Below are 14,087 nucleotides of genomic sequence, written 5' to 3'. Positions count from 1 at the left end.
TCAGTTATAGCTTGGACACAGCATGGTTTTGTTAAGGGAAAGTCTTGCCTGACCAATTTGATTGGATACTATGATGCAGTCACAAAAGAACTGGATGCATCGAATAACTTTGATATTATATATTTGGATCTTAGAAAGGCTTTTGATACTGTTGCACATGGAAGACTGCTGCACAAATTGGAGCAGTGTGGCATTGGAGGCAAATTGCTGCTATGGATAAAGGGATGGTTGAGGGGGGAGAAGACAGAGAGTGGTAATCAATGGACACTGCTCATCGTGGACTAATGTTATTAGTGGAGTCCCTCAGGGTTCAGTGTTGGGTCCATTGTTGTTTTCTGTATTTACAAATGATACTGATGATGGTATATCAAGCTTAATGTCCAAGTTTGCAGGCGATACAAAGGTTGGCAGGGTTGTTAAGGACACTACTGACACTATGCTGCTGCAACAGGATCTGGAAAGGTTGAGCAGATGGGCTGAGAGATGGCAAATGAAGTTTAACATTGACAAATGTAAAATACTACATATGGGAAACAGTAACCCCAGAGCAGTGTATCAACTCTGTGGTACTACACTCACAGTGGTGGAGAATGGCAGTGGTAGAAAATGACCTGGGGGTAATTGTTCAGGCAGATATGAAGTTCTCTGAGCAGTGCAGATGGGCTGCAAGAGTAGCTCATGGTGTCTTGTCAATGATATACAGGAATTTTTCTAGCAGGGATAAGGAGGTGATTATTCCCTTGTATAAGGCAATGGTCAGGCCACACCTTGAGTACTGTATATAGGTCTGGAGACCTCATTTCAAGAAGGATGTAGAGCTGCTGGAACGAGTGCAGAGAAGGGCAACAAGATTAGTGAATGGAACAAAGGGGTTGCTCTTACGAAGAAAGGCTTAAGTTTTGCAAATTACAGTGTCTGGAGACTAGGCACCGGCGAGGTGATCTGATAGAAGTGTATAAAGCCTTGAATGGTTTGAGCATGCTCAATGCTGATGGAATTCTTCCTCTTGCTCAGAATAATCACCTGAGAGGGCATAAATTCAAATTGAGGAAAGACAGATGTAGAATAGATGTGTGGAAATTTGCCTTTAGCCAGCAGGTAGTTGGTTGGTGGAACAGACTTCCATCCGTTGTTGTGGAAGTTGATAGCCTAAATAAATTTAAGGCTCAGCTGGACAGGTATTTCAAATGAACAGAGGGGTGAAATGGGAGTGGTTTTTTTTTTTTTTTTTGCTGATCCTGCATAAGTTTGCTTTTTTGCATCATATGCCTCTGCTAATGCTAATGCTAAAGGTAGAATCCTATCTGCAGTGCTTTTATCATGAAACAATTTTTTCATGGTCAGACTAGATGTCAAGAAAGTTTTTGGCACCACTTGGCATTGTGGGATTCTTATGAACATGTATCATCTGGGTCCAAATAATTTAGAACTTCTTACACCTTCATTCTTTTCAGGTCCAGTATCAGAATGCTCCATCAACATCTCACAGCCGGGAGGAAGATGTCCCACAGGACTCGATATTTAGGGCAATGCTGTTTGCAATCCAAATTAATAGCCTGGCACAAGACATCACCAAAACCATTTAAGTGTACATGTATGCTGATGGCCTAGCCATCTCCTGTTAGTCACGGAGCAAGAGCAGTATTGAAAAGCTTTTGGCTATCAACTTATGATAGCTAAAATAGACTGCTCACCACTACTCACTTTTGTAAGCAGTTCTGACTTTACTCTGATCCCGAGCTTTGGATTAATAATATTCCATTTCCTCTTGTGAAACTGTCTGATTTTTTGGTCTTATACTGGATAAAAAACTAAATTGTGGGCCAATGTGACTTGTCTATAAACCATCTGCCTGAAGCAATTAAATATACTTTGGTCCACATCAAGCATGTTACAAGGTGCTGACCGCCACACTTTACTGCAATTCTATAGAGCAATGATCAGGTCTCATTTAGACTGTGGTGCTCCAATATATGACTCTGCCACCAAATGTACTCTAGCACATTGCTCTTAGAATTGTCTTGGAAGCTTTGAGAAACCTTTCCATTACAAAGCCTTTACATTGAAGCACATGAACACCCTTTACACATTTGTCAAAAAATATTACTTTTACTTTGTGTCAAAAAATATTACTTTTACTTTGTGCCACAAAAAATTCATAGTTTATCCTTGCACCCCATTGAAAATAGCTATATGTCTACTTGGGATTTCCTTTTATATCATCAAACCAAAGAGCAACTGACATGTCTCACTCAGACTAATGGAGTTGTCTGATTGAGGAATGGAACCTGGAATATCAAACTGTTCTGTATGTTTCAGGATACAACGTTGCCAACTTCACCTTGGAAACTTATTCCTGCATCCTGTAAATGATGAGGAAAGAATGTTATGTCTGCTTACAACATTAAACAGTTACATGTTGCTTATTAAACAACTGAAAAAAAGGATATCTGTCTATTACGAGAAATCCACAGTCCCGAATAGATGGAGCCACTCTGTAGTGTGTGAAGACAATCAAATACCTAGATTGATAGACAGTTACGGTTTGTCTTGCACATCTCTTGCATCACTGAGAAGATTCGTAAATTTATTGGTATGATTGGGCATATCATATGAAGGAGTGGGGAATAAAAGACAAGACACATTGAATCTATTTTATGGCTGTATCTTCTTGTTGCCAATTGCAAGCTGTGGTGCATGTGTTTGGCTACATTGTGCATTGCAAAAGGCAAATGTTAGGAAAATATTTTCAATTAAACAGGTAATGTTGTTACAACTGAGTATGGCCTGTAGGACTGTGTCAAACGAGGTTTTGCAGGTGATAACAGGGTGGCTACCACTGGATCTGGTCTTATTATTCAGTGTGCTTCTATCTGCGACAGCCGTATGAGCGGATATCAACTGAGGTTCGTCGTGATGAGGGTTATAAAGTGGAGATTAACTGATTGTGGACTCTTCTTGTTGACCGGTGACAAGATAGATGGAACAATTGTACCAAGGGTTTAATAACCAAAAAGTTTATTCCAAGTTTTAAACTTTTTTGGAAGGTTATGCCAATTGGTTTCAACCAAACCGCTATTCAGTGTTTTTGCTTACAGGATACGGGTGCTTCTTTGGAAAATTAAATGATTTAGGTATTTCACCATGTTCATCATGTACTTGTGAAGAAAAAGAAGTTGGGTACATTTTTTGTATAGGTGCTATGAATACCAGGATCTACAGGAGGAATTGATTGATGGAGCACCCAGCATGCAGACACTGACTTCTGGATGTGAGTCCCTTCTACTGAAGACAAGGACAGACTGGTGCTTTCCAAAATTTTGTGGTACAAGTTTCAAAAGATGACAAGCCCTGCTGCAAATGGAGCAAGAACAATCCTAATAAAACTACCTGTATAAAAATGTGGTCGAGTGAATGGGCTAAATTATCCACTGGACATTGGAATGGAGTTTTTGCAGTCAATGTAAGCATTGGATGTGTGGCACTGTTCCAATTAATGGTGGATAGCTTACCCTGTGAAAATACACAAATGCAGCTTTCTTCATATGTTATATGAACTGCAGGGTTTTAATACCTTATAATGGAGCAGGCACATGAAGTGTGGAACTTCAATATGTTATAATGGAGCAATTGTAATTATCTGTACAGTTGCTGATCTTTTTACCTTTCATCCTTTGATATATGCAGACTCTCTTAGTGCAATCATTGCTGTAAAAATTAGCCTCTCCTCTTCACAAACCTGACGGACCATTTGCTCACAGTTACTTTTTTGTAATGAATCCAAACAGATTATAACGTTCTGCTGGATCCTAGACTGTTCTGGCATCTCTAGAAATGAAAAACCTAATCTTGCTGCAAAACTATGATGTAAATCCCACAGTCTTTCAAGTGCCTCATGCAGACGACAAAATTCTTATACAAGCAGCATGCAGAAACCACCAACTGAACAGTTCAAACCCATTTCTGTTCAAATAAAATATGAACAGAAATGTGGGGAATCAAGCTACAGGCACAACAGATGGGAAGAAACAGGGCTGGAAAGACTCCACATTACTCATTGCCACCTCACTTACCTGTTCTTAATTATGGGAAAAAAGTCCTCAGTGCTCCTACTGTCAGACTCATCTAATAATCAAACATATCCTCATTTGACTGCCCTCATTCTGGTATCTGTAAAAAATACCTTCAGTTCATTATCTAACTTGCAGGAACTGTTATATCTGTCTATTCTTGGAAGGGATGCTGATCTTGATAAATTGTTCTGATACTTGAAATGCACCTATATAACAGTATCTAACTGTCTCTTGAATTAAAAGCCTTACATAAAAATCACAAAAAGGTTTATTAGCCCAAGGGGCTCTTGTATCAGTAAACATTAAACAATAGCAACCAACTCCAAATTTACAGAACCAACTTTTCATCTTCCTTGGGTTTTGCTTTTTTTTTTTTTTTTTTTTTGGATCAACATTTCTTCTCATATTTTTCCAAAAAATTACAATCTACAGAAATCCATGTCTAATGTCAGCAGGAGTCTTTTGTCCTCTCGGTTACTAAATGCTTGAGGTTCTAATAACTTTTGCATTTTGGTTTTCATAAAAAAAGTAATAATAATAATAAAAAAAAACCTTATTTACATCTGTAAATGTTTATAATAAGTGAAAGGTAGTGCTAGTCATTAAAAAGATAAATAACAGTTCACTTTGTTAAAATATGAATAAACAAAGTCACAGCAAAAAACTGGGACTTTGTACTCTAACATCAAATTTTAAATGCATGCATGTCTAGTATAGTATCAGACAGAATAGCAGTGAATCCACGTTGGTGAATTATGAAAAAATTAGCCGTTCTTCTTGAGGAATAATTATAATGAGGCAAAAGTTGCTGTTGACCCCAACTTTTGCCCATCTCTGTTCCCACCTCTGTCATAACCAGGTGGTTCTATTGCAACGTCAGCCAAAGATAAAGCTGACGTTGCAATAGGATGATAAAAAATAGGATGCTATCAAAGCATCCTATTTTTTTTTCCAACACATATTGATGATCTTGGTAAACCACCTCCTACCATTCCCAGTATACTCCATTCAATGCCTCCTGTGGTCTTCCATCAGAAGGATGTCATAAAGATTTTTATCAATCTTGATGCTAAGAAAGCTCCAGATCATGATGATATTTCTCCACTAGGTCTCCAACTGCTGAACTTACTCCTATTCTGTGTTGCATTTTTTCATTTTTTCTTTTATTCCAAAGGTGTTTTTCCTTCTGCTTGTTCATATCCAGCCAGTTCCTCAAAAGGGTGACAAATCCATCCCATCCAATTACCATACCATTGCACTTACTTCTACTCTTTCTAAAATAATGGAGAAATCAATTAACTGCCAACTCTTAAACTATGTAGACACCCTCCATCTGATCAACGATCACCAGTATGGATTCCATCAGTATCTATCCACTGGTGATATTCTGGCTTATGTTACCCATCAATGGACAAATTGAATAGAAAAGCTTGGCGAAACTCAAACAGTTGTTCTTGACATTTCAAAGGCTTTTGATCATTTTGGCATAAACGTTTTCTAAATAAGCTTCCATCTTATGGTTAGCCAACTGTTTTTTGTAATTGAGTATCTGGTTTTTTCTCTGACCACTTGCTGCTGGTGATGGTAGACGGGTCTCTGTCTTCTAACTTCTCCACTAATGCTAGTGCTTCCAAAGGTAGAGTTCTTTCTCCCACTCTTTTCCTCTTGTATATTTATGACCTTCTTCCATTGACCGGAAATCCTGTCCATAGTTTTGCTGGTGATAGTACACTGTATTCCAGCGCCTCCGTAGCAAGGTGGGCAGGAGCAGCAGTGCGTAACACTTGCTTCTTGATTAGACCTGGGTTCAAGCCCATGACCACCAAATACAGAGCATGCGGAAATGTCAGGGAATGACCACCGCATATCCCCAGAGCAATATGGCCTTAGTGCTAATGCTCCTAAAAACCAAATAAACTTAAATACTGTATTCCACCTTCCAGTTTGAGAAACCTTCCTCTGAACAAACAGCTTCAAACTTCTGAAATGTCCACTACCAATTCCTTAAATGGTGATCTCCAGGCAATTCTCCAGTGTGGCAAAGATTAAGTTATCTTTTTCAGTCCTTTTAAATGCAGTCCTGTCTTATATCTTGCAAAAAGGATTCTTCTGCTCCTATGCCTATCTTTGATTTTTAGGCAAGATCACATATCTCTATTGGGGATTACCCTGACTTCTAGTCTCTCGTGGCATAAGCATATTACAGATATTGCTTCCTCTGCATATAAAAAACTGAGTTTTGTATTTTGCTCTCAGCATTGCTTTTCTCCCAAGCAGCTGTTCATTCTGTACAAATCACAAAACCGCCCTACCATGGAATATTGTTCCGACATTTGGGGCAGAAAATGTGTGCTACTTACAGAATACAGCACATATTATCTTTGTGCTCTGTCCTGTGTGTAGAGGCTTACTTTTGACTACTATTTTGATTTTATTGACATAAAAATAAATTTGTTTGTAACAAGTAAATAGTATTACCTGTTACACACAAAATCTAAATTATTTGTGAGGATTTCTAAAGTAACTAGTGGGAGGATTACTTTTAGGAAATGAGTATCTTTAAATAAATAAATAAAAAATAAACATATAGTTCATCACTCTGTTTTTTAAGTTGTATATTTCAGATGAAGTGTCTCTCCCCCACTCAGTTTTCTTTACCATTACAGTTTTAAACATTTAGTAGGGAGATACATTAATTTTAACTGTTTTCAATTGCTTTAATTAAAGATTACACAGTATTTATTATTATTGAATTACAGGTAAATGAAACAAAACTTGTTCTGAAGCTTTGTGACTTTGGATCAGCATCTCATGTTGCTGAGAATGACATTACGCCATACCTTGTCAGTAGGTTCTATAGAGCTCCAGAAATTGGTAAGTAAACATAAGTGGTTTAAAAAGTATTCTGTTTTGTATAAAAACAAAAGAAGAAGAAAAAAACTGATCACACTGTTTTTCTCTGCCTTTTTCTTTTCACAAAAAAATAGTAAAACTGCATTGAAATCATATTTTTAAAGAAATTCTCTAGTATTTCTTAATTTCAGTATAAACACCCAAGAATAATTTGCAATAATTGTTCAGTTAGCCAGAAAAAATAAAATAAAAAAAAGCAAAATTCATTCTGTAGGTTTTCATTTCCAATGTGATTCCCTCTCTCAGTTTACAGTACAGATAAATAAAAGAACAATTTAAAGTTCATTAAAACTATTATTATTAAATATTTATTTTCACAAATCTATTTCACCTCCTAACTTTCATTGCCGATAGTCTAGAAATATAAACAAAAAACACCCTCCTTTGAATAAATTAGCAAAGGCTTGTTAATACAGCAAATCAGTGAGAGGCAATACATGGTGAACATGAAAACAGAGTGACGTTGAAACTTTAGCTTAAGTTGTTTTTCATACAGTAAATAAAAAAAAATTAAAAAAAAGCATTAGTGCAAATTTATACATTATACTATCAAGATGATTTATATGCTAATATGATCTAGTGAAGTGTTATAACTTCAAATATTTAATACACTTATAACAAAAGCTGTTTGACTTTTGCTTTGACTAAATTTGGGAAATTGCAAACTTAGTTCGGCTACCAGTGACTTTCTGCCTTGAATTCCTAAGACCAAAGCAATTTATATATAGCTCATTGCCTAACTGGGGCAACTAGTTATATATAAATTATTGGTAGTCTCAAGTTAAATGATTTATTGGAAATCTTTCTAAGTTAAATATTATTTAACTTTCATATACATATAATTGTGTTTGGAGAACCAATTTATCATCCAGTTAACATTATTCAGGGAATGTTTTTTGAACCATTTTAAAACAAATTGATTTCACAAAAAAAAAAAAAAAAAAAAAAAAAGAGAGAGAGAGAGAAAGAAAAGAAAAAAAGGATCCTTCACTTCTCAATATCATTGAAAGTAAAGAAATGGATATTTTGCAAATCACTTCTGTTAATTATAATGTGGGAACCTAATATTATATCACTCCACTGTTAGAAATGTTGTGAACAGATACCATTGCAAAAAGATTTTGAAAGAAGAAAGAATTGATGTACAGTCATCCTTGTCCTGGGAACTGTCAAGTGCATGAGGAAGCATTAAATATAACAAGTTATCCAAAGTAATTCTTGGCATTTTAATAATTTTCTGGTACTCAGCACTGCTACGCTGATTGTCAGAGAATATTCATACAAGTGAACAAAAGCTAAATTCCAATCTCTTTTTGATGTAGTTTTGGAAATGCTGTTGACAGCAAAGTTTGAATAGCATTGCCTTTATTATAAACAAAACTTTGACTGAAGATGTGCAAAGATTGCAATAGTGTCTTGAAACAATTATAATCAGTTAATGGCTAACAAATAAAGTCATATATCTATATTTTAACATAATTTTTTTTTTTTTTTTTCAATGAAATTGAAATGGCATGTTATGGGAGGCTAGCCCCATTCGATATATCTAAACCAAAATTAGCAAAGCTATCAGTTTCTGATTTTGTTTTGCAAGTTGTTAATAGGGACCAAGAGATTGGCTGCATAGTCAACCATAGAGCATATTTTAACCAATGGCATATTTGGGCCGGAATGCACCGGAACAACGTTCCGATACTTTTTTTCTAAATGTCATAATAGAAAATCATTAAATTTATACACCTAATATTGTGAAACAATGGCATAATCAAAGGGGAGGGAGAAATATCTATTTTACCCGTTACTACTAAAAATATATATTAATAGTAATCTTTAAAATTAATAGATTTCTTTAAAAATTTATTTAAAAACAAAAACATAAATTTCGAAATGAAGCTTGAACGTTTCTTACTAAAGTACGTGTTAGATAAAGAGATCCAACGAATGAGATATACTGTGATGCGTGCGATGCTGCATTTTGATTCGCCATGAGCTGAATGCTAGAACTGGTTGTTCTATGAACCATGAGTCTGAAGTCTGATTCAGTTACTGTACAGTCGATGTGGAGTTATCATATAGTCTTCTGGAGAACGAGCGTTCTGGTACTATTTTTTTTTAGCAATACACCTCTGATTTTAATATACATTTAACAGCTTTAGTGGTAAAAAAACACTAGGCAATCAAATAGACACGACATCCATGGATCAAACAGAACTGCGGGCGAAAGTAGGAGACAGCAAATGCTAAATTAAGAAAGATAGAGGAAAAAGATGGCAGTAGCATTTTGCTTGCCTTGAGTATTCTAATCAATTACAAGGCATAAAATAAGAATCAAATAAGATAAACAAGTTAAAAAATGAACATTTAATAATGTTTATGCTTCGGCTAGCCTCAAGTGTAACAACCCACATAGCTCCATGTAGTAAATTACAAAGGAGGTTCAAGAAAGAAGCAAGGCCAGTAAAACAAAATCTGTCTGCCCAGCAGTAGATTATATAAAATAGCCTGTTATGCTTGAAACATGGCAGTGCCCTAATCGGCAGTACTTCCTGTTATTTTTATGTGTAGTAGTAGTAGTGGCATGTGATGCAAGAAAGCAAGTGTATGAGCTTATGCAGCATCTGCCTTATGTAAAATCATAAGTTATGACTACTGCTGAGTACAATAATATTAATAAATGTGATAGTGAAAGCATGCCAAGGTAGAACTGAAAAGGTAATTATAAAGTTCCACAGCAAGAAAAGCTAATCTTTTGCCATATGCAGCAGCTGCAAAACAGTTTAAAAAAAAAAAAAAAGCATAGACCAAAAATGTAGAGCACCATATAACTAAGTTAACCAGATAGCTAATCACGTAATAGAAAATCTAAATAACTGCACATGTAATAAGTTACAACAGGTTTTAGCAAGGTTGTGAAACCTTACTAAAACCTCCTTGTATTGTAAAACCTACATCAACCCAGCATTGAGTATGAATTCAACACCATGTATAAGTGTAGCACAGAATGACTTGTAAAGCCATAAAAAAAAAAAGACTGTGCAGAGTATAACAGTATAATTGAACCATTAAGTAGAACATATATAGTATCACTGTAAAGCTTGAGCTGTGTCTTTATCCAGTATTTCTGCTACATGTTTTTAACTTGGCCATCAGTAGCATTTTATCATACATATATGTTTTGGTAAAGTGCTACTGATGGCCAGTGTAAACAAAGTAAGTGTGGCAGAAAAAAATTCCTCAAAATGAAGGCAATTAATAACATTAATCAGGCCTGGTGTGAATCCCCCCCACCAGTGTTCTATGCAGTGTGTATGGCAGTGACTATACCCAGAACTTCCTTGGTTTTGAAGATGAGCTACCTGATATAGCTGTAGACATCAACTACATGGCAACTGTAGCAAGGATTGAGGGAGTCACTGTAGGTGATGTGGAGTAGGTACTAATATCCCCTTGCCAACATTGCTCCATTTTGTTCCTAAGAAAACACAAGGGGCTGAGCCTACCCCCCCATGCTAATGGGGGGGTAGGCTCAATTTTGACTCCCTGGGAGTCAGTCATCTTGAAAGAGGGGTCCAATTGGGGGGGGGGGGTCAACAGGCAATTATATAATAATAAATATAAAGAATATAATAATATATAATATAAAAATATAACTGAATATTGGCCCCGTTAATTTTCAGTTTTAGTGATTAGTATGTGAATTTTATTGCTAAGTGGCAGAATTGTGAATGCCATTTCTCATGATACACTTGCTACTAGTAATAATGACTAATGGCTTCCATCAACCGACCGACAGATATATCACATTTTTACCATCTGAACAGTTCGCACATAGGTATTACATATTTAAACACAATTGTGTTTTTTCAAAACCTATTACAATTTTGATAACATGTAGTTTTTAGGAAGATCCTTTTACTATGACGCTCCCGAAAAAAGTTCTGTTTATATTCCCAAGATTATTTAACATTGGGATTTATTTCTTTGCCTGGCAATGAATGAACACCACTATGTTTCTTATGTGAGAAAAACCTTTCTGAACCATGCTATGTAGCCATCAAAGATGAAAGACCACCTGGAAAGAATGTCCGGTTGCAAAAGACAAGAATTTTAAATATTTCAAAAAGCATAAAGATAAATTTATAAAGCATTCTACAATGGGTTTAAAATTATTTTTGAAACCTTCAATTTCTGGAAATGCCAAAGTAGGATTGGAAGCCTCTTATAATATCCTCTTAATTGCAATATCATGTTATCTGTACGCAATTGATACTGCCATCAGTATGAGAAATTATAAGTTCTGTCGTGAAAATGGATCCAGAATTAAAGGCATTCTACTGAGTAATAGTACAGTTCAATATTGTATTGATGAAATGCCTAAAGATATCCAAAAAACTGTGGTTTCCTGAATTGCAGACGACTAAATTTGCTGTACAGTTGGATGAAGGAACATTTATGACTTTTATCATCTTTTTGGCTTATGGACATTATTACAGCCCAAGAAAAAAGGCAATAACAGAAGTTCTTTTTGTTGAACAGTTAAAGATGTATACAACAGGAGAAATGTTTTTTGTACTTTGAAAAATTCTTAAAGGAAAACAATATTCCTATTACTAATGTTGTAGCAGCTGCTTCTGATATAGTGCCAGCATTGGCTGGTAAATTATAGATAGCATTTTAGCATTTTTGAAGAAAATGATTCCTGACAGGCAGCATTTTCTTACAAAAAACACAGTAAGTGGGAAAAACTACATGATGTTCTTCAGTGTGTATTAAATCAGTTTGATAGTATGAACCAAAGCTATAATGCTCAATACATTCTACATTGATATCAATATTTGTAAAAGAATAATTTACAAAAATAAAGAATTCTTTTACAAGTATTAAATCAATAAATGAAATAAAGGCCAAGCTGAAATCTACAATCAGCTGCATTTCTATACAGAAGAATTTTGACTTTCAAAAGGAAATTGTTTATAATGTTTGATTGAACTTTTTGATTCTGTAATAGAATTTCTTCTTAAAAGAGACAGTTAGCGACAAAATTAACTGAATCAAAAAAGCATGTGTTTTACTTGGCTTATATACAATGAGTGGACAGAAATCATGGGATACCTTACCTAGTAGGCCCACCTATTGCCCTGATAAGGGCAGTCACTTGGCAAGGCACAAGTCCACTAGTTCACGAAAGATTTCCACAGGTATTTCCATCCATGCTTGCTGCACTGCTGTCCATAATTCCATCACATTCCGGGTGGAGGATCCACATCTCGAATGGACCTTTCCACAGCATCCCAATCACCGATGAACCCCGTTCACCGAGCACCATGCTCGGTGAACGGGGTGGCCATTCCATGGTGGTAAAATCTGCGGAATACTCTTCGAACCATGTTCTAGTCTCCATGGCTCTGTGGGGGTATGCATTGTCCTGCTGGAAGAGTCCATTCCCCTGTGGGTGCACGTTGACCATGAAGGGATGCACATGGTCTGCAAGGATGGGTAACTTGGATTGTTCAGAGATTCCAACGTGTGCCAGTTGAACACTCCCCAGACCATTACTGACCACCCACTTGCCTGAACATTTCCTTGTTGACGTGACGGGTGCATAGCTTTGTGCAGTTTTTGCCAGACACGCACCCACCCATCCACTCGAAATAACTAGAAACGGGACTCATCAGACCAAAAGATCTGTATCCAATCATCCTAGGTCCATTGCTAATGTTCTTTTGCCAAGTTGAGCCGTAGAGTCCTGTGTTGTGTTAGCAATGGGACTCTGGTGGGTTGGCGGCTCCCATAACCTATTGCAGCTAATGATTGTCTGATAGTCTTGGTGGAGATGTTTCTGGCACCTCCCTTTTGAAGTTGGTGGTGATTTGTGCCACTGTCGCTCTTCGATTGGCTGAAACAATGCAAGACAGAAGTCGATGGCCATGTTGATCCACCACCTTTCTCCACCCACAGCGCTGTCCATGAGATGTTATTCCTGAAATGGCGTATTCCTGATACACTCTTGATACTGCTGAACAGGGATAGTACAATTTCTGTACCACATCTGCAATAGTGACCCATTCTTCGGGCACCCACTATCATCATTCTTTCATCAGAGTCAGTTAACTCATGACATTTATTCATACTGACAGTGAATTGCTATCTACGTGAATGCGGTGATGCAGCGTACCTACATACCTGCCAAGCGGTGGGTTCATCCACTAGTGAGAGGAGTGACGGTGTCATGTTGCCCAGAAACCAGGTATCCCACGAATTCTGTCCTTTCAGTGTATATTTGAAGTTTAGTGATATGATGTCTAGACTGAACTTGAATTATATGAATATAATTCAAGTTAGACAGTTATTTTTTGGTTTTGATCCAAAATTTACTTATTTATATATCCACATTAAATCAAAGAGTACTTCTCTGATTTATCATGCCTGTCAATTATGGAAAATTATATAAATTCAGATGATGATTTCCTATTGTCCATTCCACTTGAAGAAACTGAAAGACTTTTAACACTTGATATTAAGATTTTTAATGTGATTGAACCAGAATGGATTTTACAACCATTTGAGTGTGATGTATTGTGATGTTTCCCAAAATAAATTTTTAACAAAAATTTATTTTGCAAAAAGAGGTAATTGAAATGACAGAAGATTTCGAGGCCAAATCTGTATTCTAAACTAAAGGTACACCTCCTATTGGAATAGCAAAGACACACACAAAATAAATATCCTAATTGACAAACTATCGCAAAACGACTTTGTTAACTTTCCCCAGTTCTTATCTAGTGGGAATCTGCACATTTGGCAATATTAATAATTTAGTGAGAAAAGCAAAAAACAGGCTGAACATATCAGAACATTGGGACATAAGGATCAAATTAAGTAATTTTGGCTGGATATTGCACTGCTTATTGCAAACCATCAGCCACAACTGTTTCATTGATAATTAATGCTAATGATTAAAATAGATATATAATGGGCTGTGAAACTAAAATGACAGTAATAGAGGAAATAGTTTTTTACTGTGTTTTGTTACTAAAGTAATTGGTAATCACGATCTGATTGTTACTTACTTATGTATTATAATTATTTTATTTTTTAATA

At 36.1% G+C, this 14,087-nt stretch overlaps 1 protein-coding gene across 6 annotated transcripts in view; it reads left to right on the top strand.

Annotated features, from left to right (window-relative positions):
- The window catches only part of Prp4k (Pre-mRNA processing factor 4 kinase), a 301,728-nt gene that overhangs the window by 250,546 nt on the left and 37,095 nt on the right, over positions 1-14,087 (top strand). For all 6 annotated transcript variants that reach the window (XR_016547202.1, XR_016547200.1, XR_016547201.1 and 3 more), the window contains one exon: positions 6,833-6,947. Coding sequence is in view for 3 of the 6 variants with exons in the window: in XM_090377695.1 (XP_090233821.1) it covers positions 6,833-6,947 (115 nt within the window). In the remaining 3 variants the exon portion in view is untranslated. The remainder of the gene's footprint in view (positions 1-6,832; positions 6,948-14,087) is intronic.

Source organism: Mastigoproctus giganteus, chromosome 7 (assembly GCF_048544385.1).
Source record: "Mastigoproctus giganteus isolate SK-2022 chromosome 7, ASM4854438v1, whole genome shotgun sequence".
NCBI classification, from domain to species: domain Eukaryota; kingdom Metazoa; phylum Arthropoda; class Arachnida; order Uropygi; family Thelyphonidae; genus Mastigoproctus; species Mastigoproctus giganteus.
This window is presented reverse-complemented; position numbering and strand designations above follow the sequence as displayed.